Source organism: Carcharhinus amblyrhynchos, chromosome 7 (genome assembly GCF_965287045.1).
Source record: "Carcharhinus amblyrhynchos chromosome 7, sCarAmb.v2.hapA, whole genome shotgun sequence".
In the NCBI taxonomy this organism is placed as follows: domain Eukaryota; kingdom Metazoa; phylum Chordata; class Chondrichthyes; order Carcharhiniformes; family Carcharhinidae; genus Carcharhinus; species Carcharhinus amblyrhynchos.
Genome location: NC_137330.1, coordinates 73,610,329 through 73,629,460, shown reverse-complemented (window position 1 = coordinate 73,629,460; position 19,132 = coordinate 73,610,329). Strand labels below are relative to the sequence as shown.

Sequence of the window (19,132 nt, the reverse complement as noted above, 5' to 3'; positions counted from 1 at the left end):
AATACAGATGCAAATTGCGCTCAGATCTACATTAGTTTTGAGAAGTATATTTTTTTCACTCAAACTGATTCGCACGACTTGGTACCAATTTTAATACAACTGAAAATGGCTTTGTCACAAAAATAGCATTTAAAATCAGAGTGTATCGCCATCTGTGATCAATCTAGTATTTATTAATTGAAAATCACTTGTAAAAAAGGCAGAACAATTTACAGGTACATTGGTCTGCAGGAGTCAATCTCTTTGGAATTAAAACAAGTAAAATGCTTTCAAAATGTACTCAAGGGTTCTTGAACCTTCAGGGAAAATATAAAAACATCCTTGAAAGTCCACAAGCAATAACAACTAACAGAAAATCACAATGATGTTCAATCTGATTTAGTGGCGTGACCAGTTTCTACAGCAATATTTAAAAACAAGCATGGATGATTGTGGACACTCGATTTGCATTGACTGTATTTTGCAATTGAATTCCCCCCAGAAGGAAAAAACAATGAACTGGGGAAATAACAATACTGGCCTGACTGGTCTTTTATACTTCAAAATGCAACACCAGTAAAAGGGGCAAAGAATAAGAATACTGGTCCAAACTTCCTTCAGTGAATGGCTATCAGTGGCTTCTTTTCCCATTCCTGCACAGTTACCTCTGGTGACGTTAAGGATGTAACATTTTACCCCTTGGATTTCTCACTACATGCTTGGCGATATAGTCCAAAAACACAATGTCAGTTTCCATGTGTATACAGCTCTATCTCATTCAACTGCTCCACTGCTATTATCAGACTGCTTATCCCACATTCACTATTAACAGAAAACTCCTCCAATTAAATATTGGGAAGTCTGAAACCATTGGCTTCAGTCCCCACCACAAACTCCGTTTCCTCACCACTGATTTCATCCCTCTCTCTGACAACTGTCTGAGGCTGAACCACAATGTTTGTCACAATATTTGACTCCAAGAGAAGCGTCCGGCACATATCTGCGCAGAGGTTGCCTAATTCTACCTCTGAAACATCACCCACCTCCACGTCTGCCTTAGCTCCTCTTCTGCTGAAACTCTCGTCCGTGCCTTTGTTACCTCAAGACTCGACTATTCCAATGCACCTCTGGTCGGTCACTCACATTGCACCCCCTGTAAGTTTGAGGCCATCCAAAACTCTCCCTTCACCAACTCACACCAATGCAGTTTACCATCAGCATCACCCCTGTGCTCAGTCACAAGCATTGTCTTCCAATTAATCACTGACTTCACTGAAAAATTCTCATCCATGTTTTCAAAGCCCTCAATATTCTCACCCCTCCTTATCCCTGCAATCTCCTTCAGCACCACAACGCTCTGAGATGCCTGCGCTCCTCCAATTCTGGTTTCTTGAGCATCCCCAATTGTAATTACTCCAACATTGATTGTCATGTCTTCAGCTGCCTAGATCCCAAGCTCTGGAATTCCCTCTCTAAATCCCTTTGCCTCCCTTCAAGACAATCCTTGAAACCTATATATTTAACCATGGTTTTGATCATCTGCCCTAATATTTCCTTATATGGTCACTGTCATATATTGTTTTAGAATGCCTATGTCAAGCACCTTGTGACATTTCTAAATGGCACAAGGTGTGAAATAAACAAATTGTTGTTGCTTGTTTGATTTTGGATGAATGACATTGAGAAAACCAGTACAACATAGCAGAAACTCCTGCCTTGTCTACCCTATTTAAAACGGTGATACTAACATTTCATGTTTAACTCGTCCAGCCAGTACTAGGTTAGTGCTTTTAATTTACTTACAGTGGCCAATATAATATTATACGTACACATATGAAATAGGACTTGGCTTAATAGCTTTCATTTTTCAATGTATTATGGTGAGAATAATAATCAACCTGTTTTTGTTAAAAAAAATGATGTATTTAACATGCTACAACTGAAAGACACTTTTTCTGCCATGTAAGGAACATATTTCTACTTTCACAGTACGAGGAGATCCAGGACTACCAGGACCACCTGGACCCCCCGGCCCCCCAGGGACCCCAGGACCAGCAGGATATCCAGGAAAGCCAGGTGTTGGGTTGGTCGGACCTCCTGGCGACCCAGGGCAACCAGGACCACAAGGACTGACTCTGAAGGGAGCACCGGGCAATCCAGGGGCACCAGGCCCATCAGGCAGAATAGGATATCCAGGACCAAAAGGTGATAAAGGAATTCAAGGGCTCAAAGGGCAAAGAGGCAGTCCGGGACCCCCAGGAAATCCAGGACCAGCCGGATTGTCTGTTGTTGGTAAATCAGGTCCACAAGGGCTAACAGGTCCTCCAGGAATACCAGGATTACCCGGAGCAAAAGGACACCCAGGTTATCCAGGCCCCCCTGGACAAAAGGGTGATAAAGGAATTGGAATTCCTGGGATTTCTGGTGATAAAGGGCCACCTGGACCACCAGGGCCACAAGGAACCCCTGGACCAGCGGGATTAAGTCAATCAGGTGTGCCTGGTCTTCCTGGTATGCCAGGTAAAAAGGGGGATATGGGACCACCAGGCCCATCTGGTTTTACAGGTGCACCAGGCCACAAAGGACTACCAGGACCACCTGGAGCAACCGGAATTGGAAAGTCTGGACCATCTGGTATGCCAGGAATACCAGGGCCCCCTGGTCTTAAAGGTCACCCTGGGGTACAAGGTTTGCCAGGGGCACCGGGATTGCCAGGTATTGGAAAATCAGGCATGCCAGGGCCCAAAGGAGAACCTGGTCCTGTAGGCTACACTGGATACCCTGGGAAGAAAGGAGAAATGGGACCAACTGGCAAGCCAGGAGATCCGGGAAGCCAGGGACCAGCTGGTATGCCAGGATCACAAGGCCCAAGAGGTTTACAAGGGATTCCCGGTGCACCAGGAGCAAAAGGTGCATCGGGGCACATGGGTCCACAAGGGTACCCCGGATCCAAGGGTGACCGAGGGCTACCTGGTGCTCCAGGACTATCAGGGCATTCTGGAAAATCAGGTTCACCAGGCTTACCAGGAAAAATTGGTTCACCTGGCCAAAAAGGGGACATTGGTATAACTGGCCCAGCTGGGAAACATGGAAGTCCTGGTCCTCCTGGTCCTCAAGGTCCATTAGGTTTTCCAGGTGCAGTAGGATTGCGAGGGCCGGCTGGAGTGCCTGGTCATAAAGGTTTGCCTGGGTTGCCAGGACCTCAAGGGCCTCCTGGAATAAATGGCGCTCCAGGAAAACCGGGAATGCCAGGCCCTCCGGGTCTCGTCAGCAGAGAAATAACTAAGGGACCACCAGGGGCACCTGGACGGACAGGAGCAGAGGGTGCTCCAGGTCCACCAGGTCTCCCTGGTCCGCCAGGTCTCCCTGGGGAAATTTTTGTGCAACCAGAAAAATCTATACAGTCACCTCCTGGATTGTTAAGCCCTATTCCGGCTTTCACAGCCATTCTTTCTAGGCCATATCCACCAGTAGGACAACCAATAATATTTGACACACTAGTAACCAATTCAAATAATAACTATGATCCATCATCTGGTATTTTTACATGTGAAGTAGCAGGTCTTTACCAATTTAGTTACTATCTACAAGTCAAGGGGGCAAATGTTTGGGCTTCGTTATATAAAAATGGAAAATCCATACTACAAACATACGATGATTATACACAAGGGTATGTTGACCAAGCCTCAGGAAGTGTTATAGTACACCTCCGTGAAAATGATCAGGTCTATGTCCTGCTACCTTCAGAGGAAGCTAATGGATTATATTCATCGGATGAGAAGCAGTCATCCTTCTCAGGGTTTTTAATTAGTCCTTCATGATTTACACCATGTGAAGAGAAGCAACTCTGAGCAATGCATTTGACCAGCCTTTCTGAGGACGTATCTTAATTGATAAACAATGCAGCAACATTAAGGAATCAATTGGAACTAAAAAACATGATTGCCTGAAAGAAATGCCAAGTTCATAAGTCATAATGCACAAGTGTGCCCGTGCAACCACTGTTTACCTTGCCACACTAAATCCCTGAATCATCTATTCTGTGTTTACAATATAAACATGGCAAACACAATAATATGCGGGTTTGATGACACATACTGTACCAGGAATAAATGTATGTATTTTTGTAACTTTTTAATTCCAAAAAGCAATAATTTGTATTCTCCATTTTCTATCAGCAAAAAAAATTTCAATCTATGTGACATGGTTAATTTCTGTATCAGCATCTTAATAGAAAATATGTCAAAGCCAGAAAATATATTTTGGTAATATGGAATGAATCCTTAGCCCTCGTATTGTTCCCTATCTAAAAAGAGCCTGCAATCTTCCCCATTTTCAAGCCTATGTTCAAAATTACAGCAATGCTGTTTCTCCCTATTTCGTCAGTGGCATGTACCATTTTAATGTTCATAAATTTTACTTAAGCGGTTTATCATTAAGAACTGCTGTTCAGTGTAAGAGTATTTTAAACATATTTATTCAAAAGAAAATGTAAATATTTTTTTCTAATGATTAACATTTTTCATTGTATAGACATGTTCTTTATGTTTGTATGTCATTAAACCATACAGACCTGGAATGTCCAAGGTTTGATCCATGGTCCATTGCAATTATTGATCAGCCAGCTTGGCAGTGAATGCATCACTATTGATCTCAGAGCTTCATTGTGATTGGTTGGCAGTGGTGGTGGATAGGCGAAGTGGTGGCAGTCTTCAGTGGAATCTAAATGCAGCAGGCATCATAATCTGGAGCAGCATTCTAATGACCACTGCTGCAACATGCCAACTATCACCAGCACACAGGAATAGGCTGAACTAGTGTTGTACATTCCAGAAGCACACAGACGAAGACCAATTGATTGATGTATCAAAGAACAGCTGACATCTATGAAAATGTATCATGGATGAGAGAAAAGTGGGAACAGGAAGCTTGCACCAAACACATTTGAAATACAAATACTATTTTGATGGACACCTTTTACATGAAATCAGTGAGTTGTTTGGTAGTATTGCTGAACAAAGACATTTTGACGAAGTTTTTCAACTTGCACTCATGACAATCAGGAGGACACCAATGATGGGAAACAACAACTTTACACTGTATGAGAAAAAGGTGCTGACTGGTTGGCAAGTGGACTCTGACTGACAGAGGTACTGCTATGGAGGATGCCTTGATCAGGCAGGGTCAAGCTGCCTGCTTTCAATTTCAAACAATGCTTGGCATTACACTGCCACTCATCAGATGAAATTTAATCCAGACAGCTTGATCAAGACACTGCCCTGTGGGAAGAACTAGCTAATGCCTAGCATTTATTTTGTTTAGCTGAAAGAGGTGCAATGTGTGTACCTATTCTTTCTGTCTGTAAAGAATATGGCCTTGTGTATTAATATACGTAGTTTTCAGTATATACAAAAGCACCACATTGTAAGTGCAGCAGACAATTTTCACATGGTTGTCGGCATAATCTTTAGCACACATCTGCGTGCCACGACCAATCAGAATAAAGCTGCCTGGCTTAAATTTCAAACATTGCTTGGCACCATCGACCGTTGCATTTTCCTTGACAATGCTTCTACCAAAGTCCATCTGCTATCCAATCAGCACTCTCTTCTCATACAGGATAAAGTTGTTGTTTCCCCGACAGTAGTATTCTTGTGATGATGCTCGTGAGAGCAAGACAAAAAGCTTTGACATAAGGTCTTCTTTTAGCAAGAAATAAAATCAATGGTAAGAAATTGGATATCAAATCATACTATATTACTACTGCATAAACCTTTAGTATGTTCTGTCAAATAAATATTTGAAACTGGAATAAAACAGGTTTGTGCTTATATGACACAAATAGCCAAACTTCTTTTTACAATAAAACTAACAAATTATAAGTCTCTGAATGAAGACACGTTAAACACAGCATATTTTAGTGATAATTAAGTTTACGGTCTTGAAAATTTACAGAGTGTAAATTTACTACCTGTTTCCTGTCACTCCACGGAAGTCCAATGAAACTACAGTGAAATTTCAGAGTATTTGATATTTGATAAAGCTAGGTTCACAAAGTGGAACTATACTGGACTTGGGTAATAGATAATAAATGTAAACGGAACGATGTTCAGCAATAATGCCCCTGAGATAAACAGACTGCCAACACACAATGCCTCGGCTCATGCAGTAAGGTCAATTAGGCAGATATTTGTTTTGATCCCAGCAGGATTTAACTTCCTTAGAAGAGGAAGAGATCAGGAAGATGCACACTTTCTCAATTGAATAAAGTCAATGTTTTGTTGCTATACTATGTTACCACTACTTTCTGTGCTCTCATATTCAAATCCAAAATCTTTATCCTTCCCAAATTTAAAAATTACTTGTCTCAAAAGAACAGAACAATTCAAGTCCAACAATGGATTTTAGGTTCATAATCCACAAAGTTCCTCAAAGCAAAGATGCCCAGACTTTTCAACTAGCTAACTACATTTGGCCCACATGTCATTTCTGAACATAACTGCAGAATAGCACAAACAGAACTACAGAATTATCCTGTTTTGAACTGTAAGAGACCTGCATTTTTATTTAAATTCGCTCATGGGATTGGGCATCGTTGGTTGGACTTTCATTTATTGCACGAGGGCATTTAAGAGTCAACAAAATTGCTGTGAATCAGGAGTCACATGTATGCCAAACCAGGTAAGGACAACATATTTCCTTCCCGAAAGGACATTAGTGAACCAGATAAATTTCTTTTTTACAACAAGCGGCAATGGTTTTATGGTGATCATTAGACTTTTGATTCCAGATTTTTACTGAAATCCAATTTCACCACCTTCCACGGTAGGTTGCGAACTTGGGTGGTTAGGGCATTAATGTGGGTCTCTGCATTATCAGTCCAGCAACATACTACTACATCACCCTCTCCTCTATTTGTCTTCAGTAAATATTGTCAACTGTTGTCGAACAACAGTATGTTCACTAATGTCCTTTAAGGAAGGAAATCTGCTATCCTTTCCTGATCTGGCCGACATGTGACTCCAGGTCCACAGCAATGCGGTTGACTCTTAAAATGTACCCTCTGAAATGGCCTAGCAAGCCACTCAGTTTAAGGGCAATTAGGGACAGACAATAAATACTGGCCCAGCCAATGATGCTCACATCTCACAAATGAATTGCATTTTTATTACAAAATTGTCCGAGGTACATCATACGCACAAGAATAGCAGGCCCTAACCCAAAGCACACTATTAGGAAAACAAAAAGATGAGTTTTTGGGATACCTAAAGAGGGAAACAGATAATGAGGCTCAGGGTTTAGAGAAGAAATTCAGAGAGCAGAGACTGAACTACAATCACTAATGAGAGCAGGACATAACCGGAGATATAAATATGCCAGGTGCAGGGGGAGATGAATTTGGTTTTGGGGGTGTGTGTGGGGGCGGGGGGGGTGCAGTAGAGAGGAAGGTGGCTGGAAATGATTATAAAGGGGTAAGGCTGTGGCAGGATTTCAACCAAGAATGAGGATTTAAAATTTGAGGCTTTGGAGACTAGGAAAGCATATAGGCCAGTGAGGACATGGACAATGGTTGTGTGCAAATTACTGCATTATAGGACATTGGTGTTTAGTTTAAAGTTTTTTTATTTATTGGTCACAAGTAGGCTTACATTCACACTGCAATGAAGTTGCTGCGAAAATCTCCGTGTCGGCACACTCCCGCACCTGTATGGCTACACTGAGCATGGTCAATGCACCTAACCCGCACATCTTTGGACTGTGGGAGGAAACTGGAGCACCCAGTGGAAACACACATAGACATGGGGAAGAACATGAAAACTCCACACAGACAGTGACCCAAGCTGGAAATCAAAGCCAGCTCCCTGACACTGTGAGATAGCGGTGCTAATCACCGTGCCAACGTGTGAGGTTGATAGGGATGGGAAATAACCACAAGAACACTGGAATAATCAACTCTGTACGCAGCAAAGATACACGAGTGAATGTGTAAGTGAAGACAGCAAATATTACAGATTGAATAGGAGGTCTTTGTGAAAGTGAGGACATAATTTGCAAACACAACTCAGGCTTGAACAGTGTATCAAAATAGCAAACTGTTGGCTCATCCTCAATCAGTGGCTGGGTAGGAGGTTGGAATTACTGGCAAAAGTACAGAATTTATAGCGGTGGTTGTGGATATGTTAATTCAAGTTAATGCTGCAGGAAGTAACAGCATACCCACAACTGAGTATTGGATAACTGAAAAGTCAAGAGAAATAGTCGAGAATTTCTGCTAAGTGTCATCAGTGTACATGCGGGGGCCACTCCCTTGTGTGTGAATTACTTTGCAAAGGAATAGTAGGTATGAGAATCGAGAGGGGTAAAGGACAAATACTTGGATGATTGCAAAACTCACTGTGTAGAGATAGCAAAAAAAAACAGTGGTCTGGTTAGGGAGGTAATTGTGGGACAGAGTACATTGCTCATTGTTATCAATGGCAACCATATATTAATATTACAGGAAGTATAAGATAAACGAATAAAATGCTGGAAGCACAGAAAAAGAAAGATTATGATATGGTGATGGCATTTTTTTATAATAACAGGTGCCTGTACATTTTATTGATTGTTTATTAATATCCTTTGGGCCATTAATGAAACAAAGTGAGATGAATGCAAGTTGATTTGTGTTTCTTCTAAGCAACTTACACATAATGTAATGAAGCAAGCAAGAAATTATTCATATGAATGAAAACCCATGTAATCAGAGCTAGACATTACACAATTTATGACAAAAATTGAGATGTATTTCAACAAAAATTCAACGAATGGCAAACATTCATAAACATAGCTAAAAGTAACATGTTGGCCATTTTGATGATTCTGATTTCCAAGTTGTCCGATCACTGACAACCATCTACATGATGGACATGCAGCAAATCAACTGGGATGGAATAGATTCATATGGTGCACATTTGCTGATGGCTGAAGAAACCAACATGTGACAGGAAGGTTCCAATCACCAGATAAGCAGGAAGAATGTTTCAGATCTTATAGATTTCAATATTCAAAATAATTTGGCCAATATTTTATATCAGGAATTAGTGGCTGTGGTTAATCACGGCATCAATGATCAAAGGAATTTAAAAATAGGAAACAAAAGCATAGTTTCATCTTGTGAATTTAAAAGCTCTACAAGAATATAAATAATGCCCCGGGATAGTGGTGAGATTGCAAAAGTACTGATTTGCATTAAAAAAGAGACCAGAATACAAATCAAAAGACACAATGTTTCTACCGGGTAAGGCACTGATTAAAGTTCACTTAATAGTAGGCTTACGCTAACATTGCAATGAAGTTACTGTGAAAATCACCTCATCATCACATTCCAGTGCCTGTTCAGGTACACTGAGGGAGAATTTAACATGGCCAACACACCTAACCAGCATGTTTTCGGACTGCGGGAGGAACCTGAAGCACCCAGAGGAAACCCACATAGATACATGGAGAACATACAGACTCTGCACAGACAGTCACCCAAGACGGGAATCGAACCCAGGTCCCTGTGCTAACCACTGTGCAACCGTGGCGTCCAAAGTTCTCTAAAGCATTGTGTATAATACTTCACCAAATAGAAGGATGATTTTGTCCTTAAAGTATTTTAGTATGCTTTGACAAGTGAGATGTTAGCTGTGGGTATGGGGAACTTGGCATTACGTCTCTGCCTCTGATACTGTCAGGAGGAAACTGAGCTGAATCAGTTATATCAATTGATTGATTTTTCTCCACTAAGATTTGGTTTGCCTGTCATATGATGCAACTATCAAGTGCCCAATCAAGCCAAAGAAAATTCAGCTTTCAATCTTTGTAATTATAAAGAATGTTTCAGATGGCCTAAAGGCATCTTCAAAACAAAGGATGGAGACTGAAGTGAAACAGCTTTCATACAAAAACATTGGCAATAATTTTTCAGTCTTTCTTAGACGGGGGTAGTGGCAAAGGGCTGGAGAATTGCAGACGTTACAGTTGTTTAAAAAAAGGATGTAGAAACAAGCCTTTGTAACTACAGGCCAGTTGGTTCAGCTTCAGTAGTGGGGAAACTTCTAGACATAATAACATGAAACAAAATTAATGATCATATGGACAAATTTGGGTCAATTAAGGAAGCCAGCATGGATTCCTTAAGGGAAAATCATGTTTAGCTAACATGCTGGTGGTTTTTGAGGAGGAAACAGAGAGGCTTGATTGGGCAAAGCAGTCAACATGGTGTACATGGACTTCTGAGAGTCATTTGATACAATGCTTCACAACAGACTTGTAAGCAAGGTAATTGTTAATGAAATAAGTGAGACAGTAACAGCATTGATATGGGATTGGTTGAGTGACAGGAAACAGACAATAGTGGTTGATGGATGTTTTTCAAGCTGGAGGGAGGTTTATAGTGGAGTTCCCCAGGGATCAGCAATGGAACTCTTGACTTTCCTGATATGTATCATTAACCTAAACCTTATTACATAGGGCACAAACTCAACATTTGTAGTATGATACAAAGCTTAGAAGAATTGTGAACTATGAGGAGGATAATAGAACTTCAAAAGGGCATAAACAATAGAGTCATAGCGGTATACAGCACTGAAAAAGACCCTACGGCACATTACATCTGCCAATCAAAAACAAAACATCCAACTATTTTAATCCTATTTGCTAGCACTGCCCATGGTCTTGTATGCCTTGGCACTGGAAGTGCACAACAAAATACTTCTTAAATGTTATGAGGGTCTCTCCTTCATAACTAAAGCTCACCAGCCCAGGCAACATCCAGGTGATTTTTCTCTGCACCCTTTCCAGTGCGATCACATTCCCCCTATAATGTACATGTTGGTGTAATGGGCAGCCAGGTGGCAGATGAAATTCAATGTGGAGAAATGTGAAGTGATCCATTTTAGTAGGAAGAACAAACAGAAACAATACAAAATAAAGAGCACAATTCAAAAAGGGAGCAGGAATGGGGGAACTTGGGTGTAAATGTACATAAATATAGAAGGTGGCAGGGCAGATTTAGAGTGTGGTTATTAGCATACGATTCCCCAGGCTCTATTAATAGGGGCATAGAGTATAAGAGCAGGGAGGTTATGTTGAACTCGTATAAGTCACTAATTCAGCCTCATCTTAAGTAAATACTGCACCCAGTCTGGGATGGGAAGGATGTGAAGGCATTGTAAAGAATGCAGAAAAAATTCATGAGAATGGTTCCAGAGATGGGAAATTCAGTTGCAGCAATACATTGTTAGGACTGTTTCTCCTGTAGAGAAAATGGCTGAGGGGAGATTTGATAAACATATTCAAAGTCATGAAGGCTCTGGACAGAGTAGATAGGGAGAAACTGTTCCCACTCATGACAGGATTGAGAACAAAAGGGCACAGATTTAAAATAATTGGTAAAAGAAGCAAAGGCAACATGAGGAAAATCTTTTACATACAGTGAGCGATGAAGGCCTGGAATGCACTGAGAGTGTGCTGTAGGCAGGTTCAATGATAGCTTTCAGTAGGGAATTAAACTGTGATCTAAAAAGGAAGAATGTGCAGGTTTACAGGGAGAAGTTTGGAAATGGCACGAAGGAAATGGCTCATTCAGAGAGCCTGTGAAGACATGACAGGCTGAATGGCCTCCTTCTGCACTGTAACAATTCTGTGACTTAAAAAATGTAGTTTAAAATGTTAAGAAAATAGTGAATTCAGATTCAATTACTTCACTCAAGGATAACAGGCATTTCTGGAGAATATTATTTGGAAAACATAATTGAAGTAAACTCCTCAATTGAGTTCAACAGGCATTTGAATGTGTTCTGGAGAAAGGGAGAATGAAAGAAAGGATAGAAGGTAAGGAGACGGGGGCCAAAATTAACTAAAAGGGGGTGTGCACGAGAGGCCAAATTTGATGTTCATGTTCCTAACTTCCCTATGTTCTAACCACAAACTCAAACAACTTGGTTTAAAAATAGGTGGCATCTGTAAAAAGTTAAAAACATAGTTAGCAAACTTCAAAAAAAACATTTTGCATATTTAAGTTGCCAGGACACTTTAGCTGGAATGGTTCTTATGCCAAGTAACTAACATTTTAGACAAGTTACATTTATTTCGATTGATCTCAAAAAGCAGTTATTTGCACTGTAAAGCATCAATGAATCTTTGAGTTACATTCTCTATCCTTTGAGTCAGAACGTTGTGGGTTTGAGCCCCACTGCAGGAGTTCAGCATATAGTCAGTGCAATGCCAAGCAAACACTGCCTTTTGGATGGGTGTTAAATGAGGATGCCATCTGCCTGTTCACCATGGAACTATAGGAAAAAAAACAGGAAACATTCCCTGCTTCCTGGCTAACATTTGACTCTTAATTAGCACCAGCAAAAACAGATTTACTTGTGGGAGTTTGCCACGCACAATTTAGCAACCACGATTATCCACATTAACAACAATGACTCAACAGGGTGTGTGAAATGCCTTGGGATGACCAGTTGCCCTGAATTTATACAGTGCTCCCCTGAACTTCGACCATAACGTCAATGCAAACACTCGGGAAAACAGGATGTATCTACTTATCCTGTTTCTCCACAGGTTCTGCCGAGCTCCTGCTGGATAAACTCTTACCCAACAGAAATGCCAATTTTGCAAAATGGTGAGGGAAAGAGATGCAAAAGGGTCCAAAAAAGCAATTTTTTTCACACAGACTGTGGTAAGTGTCTGGAACAAACTGTCAAAGGTAGTAGTAGAGGCGGGTACAATTTTGCCTTTTAAAAAGCATTTAGACAGTTACATGGGTAAGATGTGTATACAGGGATATGGGCCAAACATGGGCAATTCTCCACACACTGCACAAAGCTTAGTGTCAAATTGGTGCCGAGTTCCTCCATATTGTCTGACAGTTACTGCTATCTCTGTGGCAGGCCTGCCAATGTATCGAACATTTCAATGTATAAACTCATCAACCTTTCACTGTAGGCTTCTCTATCCAAGTCCTCTGTGACAGAATATGTTTGCATCTGGTACTCCTTTTACCCAGCCTTTAGTGCAGATCTCACCAAAGTATAAAACAGTGAAGCAGGCACTTATAAATATTGCTGACTTTTGGTGAAAGGTCACCAACTTGAAACATTCACTCTGTTTCTCTCTCTATGGGTGCAGCCTGACCTGCTAATTATTGCAAATATTTTGTTTTTATTTTATGAGTGTTGCCTTTGTGTTATGCCTGACAGTTGGCTGATAGGGGTATGATGCATTGAGCAGAGTGTGAGGCTTGTGAGCTGGTTGGTGGGATATGCCATTTAATAATGCATCAACCTTCATCAATCGTGTAAGTTCACTGAATTTTTTTTTGTGGCACTGCACTCAGGTTCTTGCAGAAAGACTCCTGGCATTGACAGAAGTTCAGACTTCTGTCATCAGCTGCAGATACCAGTGCACAAGGGGACTTGCAGGATTTCAGAACAGTCCCATAAGTCTGTCCTTGAATGACTGTTGACTCTTGCTGATGTGACACAGTCCAAAGCCTGGGGGCTAGAACAGCTTGAGAAGAACCGTTATGGCCATCTGCAGTCTGTTCCACCGAAAATGTGTAGGCTTTTCACTTGGCACATTGTAGTCATAAGAACATAAGAACATAAGAAATAGGAGCAGGAGTAGGCCATCTAGCCCTTCGAGCCTGCCCCGCCATTCAATAAGATCATGGCTGATCTGTCGTGGCTCAGTTCCACTTTCCCGCCCTCTCCCCATAACCCTTAATCCCCTCTCTTATCAAGAACCCATCAACCCGCTTTTTAAAAATATTTAGCGAGGCAGCCTCCACCACTTCAACGGGCAGAGAATTCCAGAGATTCACCATCCTTTGAGTGAAGAAGTTCCTCCTCAACTCCGTTCTAAACCGCCTCCCCTTTATCTTGAGGCTGTGCCCCCTAGTCCTACTGTCTTTTTTGAGCGGGAAGAGTCTCTCCACCTCTATCCTATCCATCCCATTCATCATTGAGACGTATAAGATGATGAATGGGATGGATAGGATAGAGGTGGAGAGACTCTTCCCGCTCAAAAAAGACAGTAGGACTAGGGGGCACAGCCTCAAGATAAAGGGGAGGCGGTTTAGAACGGAGTTGAGGAGGAACTTCTTCACTCAAAGGATGGTGAATCTCTGGAATTCTCTGCCCGTTGAAGTGGTGGAGGCTGCCTCGCTAAATATTTTTAAAAAGCGGGTTGATGGGTTCTTGATAAGAGAGGGGATTAAGGGTTATGGGGAGAGGGCGGGAAAGTGGAACTGAGCCACGACAGATCAGCCATGATCTTATTGAATGGCGGGGCAGGCTCGAAGGGCTAGATGGCCTACTCCTGCTCCTATTTCTTATGTTCTTATGACTACAATGTGCCAAGTGAAAAGCCTACACATTTTCGGTGGAACAGACTGCAGATGGCCATAACGGTTCTTCTCAAGCTGTTCCAGCCCCCAGGCTTTGGACTGTGTCACATCAGCAAGAGTCAACAGTCATTCAAGGACAGACTTATGGGACTGTTCTGAAATCCTGCAAGTCCCCTTGTGCACTGGTATCTGCAGCTGATGACAGAAGTCTGAACTTCTGTCAATGCCAGGAGTCTTTCTGCAAGAACCTGGTGTAACAGTTGCAGCATTGGATCAATCAATGACACATGAAAGATAGTCACTCAGAATTCACAATGGGTATTAGTAGGTTAGTTGGCTTTTGTACACAATTCTGGATGGTCTGTTTGATAAAAGTTGGTTTAAAATGTTTGCTGTCTTGTGGGTAATTATTTCAGCATCGTTACCTAGGTGATATCCTGATTGGTCAGTAACAGGAATGGTAAGGTGTCAAATTGTGGGAAAATGGGGATCTATGGTTGTATTCATGAATACTGCAGTCATATAAGCCTATAACACAAACTAAACATGAAAACAGATGTGTTGGTTGCCTCTTTCCCCTCTTCCTCATCCTCCTCAACTGCTCAGCGTATACTGAGCAATATGAGCAGTAAGTTTGCAGATGGCACAAAAATTGATCTGGAGGTAAACAGTGAGGGGGAAAGCCTTAGATTAAAGGGCAATATTGGCAGGCTGGTCAGTGGCAAATGGAATTTAGCCCTGAAGTGTGAGGTGATGCATTTTGGGAGGGACAACAAGGTAAGGGAATGTACAATGAACAGTAAGACGCTAGGAAGTACAGAGGATCAGATGGATTTTGGGATGCATGACCAAAGATCCCTGAAGGTAACAGGACAAGTAGATAAGCTGGGATGGAGTCATAGAGGTTCACAGCAAGAAAACAGGCCCTTTGGCCAACTTGCCCATGCCTCCCAGATTTTACCATTAAGTTAGTCCCTGCATTTGGCCCATATCCCTCTATACTCATCTAATCCATGTAACTGTCTAAATGCTTTTTAAAAGACAAAATTGTACCCATCTCTACTACCACCTCTGGCAGCTCGTTCCAGACAAACACCATTCTCTGTGTGATAAAATTGCCCCTCTGGATCCTTTTGTATCTCTCCCTTCTCACCTTAAACCTACGCTCCCTAGTTTTAGACTCCCCCTTACCTTTGGGAAAAGATATTGACTATCTACCTCATCTATGCCCCTCATTATTTTACAGATCTCTACAAGATCACCCCTAAGCTTCCTATAGTGTAGGGAAAAAAGTCCCAGTCTATCCTTATAACTCAAACCATAAAGTCCAGGTAGCATCCTACTAAATTTTTTATGCACTCTTGCTAGTTTAATAATATCCTTTCTACAATAGGGTGAGCAGAATTGTTCACAGTATTCCAAGTGTGACCTTATCAACGTTTTGTACAACTTCAACAAGCTGTCCCAGCTCCTGTATTCAATGCTCTGACCAATGAAACCAAGCATACCAAATGTCTTCTTCACCACCCTGTTTCAAGGAGCTTTGAACCTGTATTCCTAGATCTTTGTTCTATAACTTTTCCCAATGCCCTACCATTAACTGAGCAAGTCCTGCATTAATCACAAAAAGTCGGTTTGCAGGTGCAGCGGGTAATTAAGAAGGCAAATGGAATTTTGTCCTTCATTGCCAGAGGGATGGAGTTTCAAAACGTGGTTATGTTTTGTAGCTGTATAAGGTACTGGTGAGGCCACACCTGGAGCACTGTGTACAGTTTTGGTCTCCTTACTTGAGAAAGGATATACAGGCACTGGAGGGGGTGCAGAGGAGGTTCATTAGGTTGATTCCGGAGTTGAGAGGGTTGGCTTATAAGGAGAGACTGAGTAGACTGTGACCATACTCATTGGAATTTAGAAGAATGAGGGGAGGATCTTATAGAAAAATATAAAATTATGAAGGGAGTAGACAAGAAAGAAAGAGAGGATGTTTCCACTGCTGGGTGAAACTAGAACGAGGGGGCATAATGGGGACCAGATTTAGGACTGAGTTGAAGAAGAACTTAGAACCTGTGGTGTTCCCTGCCATGTGAAGCAGTTGAGGCTAGTTCGATAAATTTTTGAACAGTGAAGAAATTAAGGGTTAAGGTGAGCAGGTGGGTAAGTGGAGCTGATCAGCTATGATCTTATTGAATGGCGGGGCAGGCTCGAGGGGCCAGATGGTCTACTCCTACTCCTAGTTCTCAAGTTGTTAAGTTGTTACGATGGGCCAAATGGTTTCCTTCTATGCTATAGGAATTCTATGGGAATGGAATGACAGCTCAGCTTTGTTTGAGTCAACTGGTGAAACAGGCTCAAGGTGCTGAATGGTCTTATTCCTGTGCCCATGTTCTAATCCTTTATTTCCTATAAGACATGCATGTTGATTGAAATAGTAAAGCTGGTGGGAGACACCTTGTGACATCAGCAGAGAAAAATCAATTTAAAACATTTTGCATGCTTGCCCAATTAGAATCAATACTGAAGTAAATTCGAAGCAATGCCTGAACTCGACTCAACATTAACGACTGAGCAACACTACTCTTAGAATCACAATACATTTAGTAAATACGATTAGGTCAATATACCATAAAATATGATTTTATGTAATTTTCAGTTTTTTTAAAAAAAACAAGGGCACCACCAAGTGTTATCTTTCTTACATTACAAGAGTGAAATTCAACAGCCCTCGTTTTTGAAGTATTCAGTCATAATGTCTGAAACACTGTAATTATATGGTGTCGAAACATCCTCGATATAGATGTCACGAAATCAACTGACCATAAAAACAACCACAAAATATTAATAGAAAAAAAACATTTATTTATTCAAAACATGAGCTAGAATGATACAACAATTACACCTTTAATAAAATAATAATGAAAATACAGACCATTAAGAGTTGAGGGGTTTGAACTATAAAACATCTGATTTAAGAAATTAAATTTTGAATGGGAGAGAGAGCATCTTTTTTGCAAATGCTATACTTTCTATGTGTATGTGATGACAAGCACATTTATCTTTTTTTTAATACGTTTCCTTTTATTTACTGCCTTCAGATTATCGCAATGTAGCATTTTAGCTCCAATTCACATTAAAAGTTGTGTTCTGAAAAGTGGTTCACTAATTTCCAAAATAAGAACTGCCTTTATCATGTAAATAAATGCTGAAAATCCTATCCTTTTTATTTTATTCTCATGCACCTCTCTCTTAAGATGTGGTGCTAGCACTCAAATTACTTCCAACAAAAATAATGTTACCCTTCCACAAGTAGTGAGACAGAAGGATGGTGTATTCAGAAGATGCCATGTTAGGCAACCTATAAAAAGAGGGAAGAGGAGGAGGAGGAAGGATTTGAATTTGTATAGGGATTTTCACTACCACCCGCCTCGCAAAGTGTTTTACAGCCAAGGAATTACATTTTAACCATAGTCATCATTGTGCAGAAAATGAAGGAAATGGGATGAACGCAATAGCAACATTTCAGATACATTACAATGTGTATTTTCTGGTGGCATGCAATGACATTACAGCCATTTATAATTTCTATACAAAAATATATTGCGAAGGAAATGAAAATGACAATATAAAAAATTGTTTACTTTCAGTGTTACTGCAAACTTCATGCTTTCACCATGTAATACATGTTCAGCCCATCCAGAATAGCACTGTTAACTCTTGTTCATCATTCCTTCACATTTATTTTCACATTGATGAGGAAAAAAATAAAAGTAGCATAAAGATGTAGACAAAAATAACAGCATTATTTCAATGGATGACACTCTTGTAAATCTAACCCAAAAAAAAGTGTCAGCGAATTTTTAGAATCCCAGAACCCGTACAATGCAGGAGATCATTCGGCCCATCGAGTCTGCACCAGCTCTCTGACAGCATCTTATCCTGACCTCACGTACTGACCCTGCTAATCCACCTAACCTGCACATTATTGGATATTTGAACTTTTAAGGTTAAAGCGCCTTTAGAGTTATTCTTCATACATTTATCAGTAACTTCATATTTATACAAGGAAAGTTTTTTGAAGATTTAATGCTACATCAAAGGGTGGTGAATCTCTGGAATTCTCTGCCTGTTGAAGTGGTGGAGGCTGCCTCGCTAAATATTTTTAAGACACGGGTTGATGGGTTTTTGATAAGCGAGGGGATTAAGGGTTATGGGGAGAGGGCGGGAATGTGGAACTGAGCCACGACAGATCAGCCATGATCTTATTGAATGGCGGGGCAGGCTCAAAGGGCTAGATGGCCTACTCCTGCTCCTATTTCTTATGTTATGAACAATCAATTATTCAATGAGTTTATTCAAGGAGTTGCTGTGCCATAGGATCACGAAGATCCCTATCAGGCTGTTGCATTAGACGAGCTCAGTTACATTATTAATCAGGTGACACAGTGCTATGGTTGGTCCCTGCAAAGCCGTGGGTGGGGGGGGTGGTCATATTAATTTCCTCTCCTAATTGCCATCTATATTATCAGGTACTGGTTGCCATAGACAACCACTGATGGTGGGTGAGAATGGGATTCGGCTATATTGTAATCATATAACTGATGTACCATAGAGTCAAACAACTTGCTGAAACTGTTAAGGTTCTTCTGGTGCTATATGGGCTCCAATATTTTGCTGAACTAGCACACTCAAGAATGTCAAACTTCCTTTTACAAGGCCACATGGGGCAACGTACTTGAGGCACTCAGCCCTGATGAAGTAACCATCCATTTAGCCACT

At 41.1% G+C, this 19,132-nt stretch overlaps 2 protein-coding genes across 2 annotated transcripts in view; one reads left to right on the top strand and one right to left on the bottom strand.

The window, feature by feature from the left end:
• Positions 1-3,800, top strand: part of LOC145345281 (uncharacterized) — a 31,370-nt gene extending 27,570 nt beyond the window's left edge. Inside the window, exon 4 of the mRNA XM_080193104.1 lies at positions 1,969-3,800. Coding sequence (XP_080049230.1) covers positions 1,969-3,800 — 1,832 coding nt within the window. The remainder of the gene's footprint in view (positions 1-1,968) is intronic.
• The window catches only part of nt5dc1 (5'-nucleotidase domain containing 1), a 531,068-nt gene that overhangs the window by 354,881 nt on the left and 157,055 nt on the right, over positions 1-19,132 (bottom strand). The gene's annotated exons all lie outside the window — the stretch shown is intronic.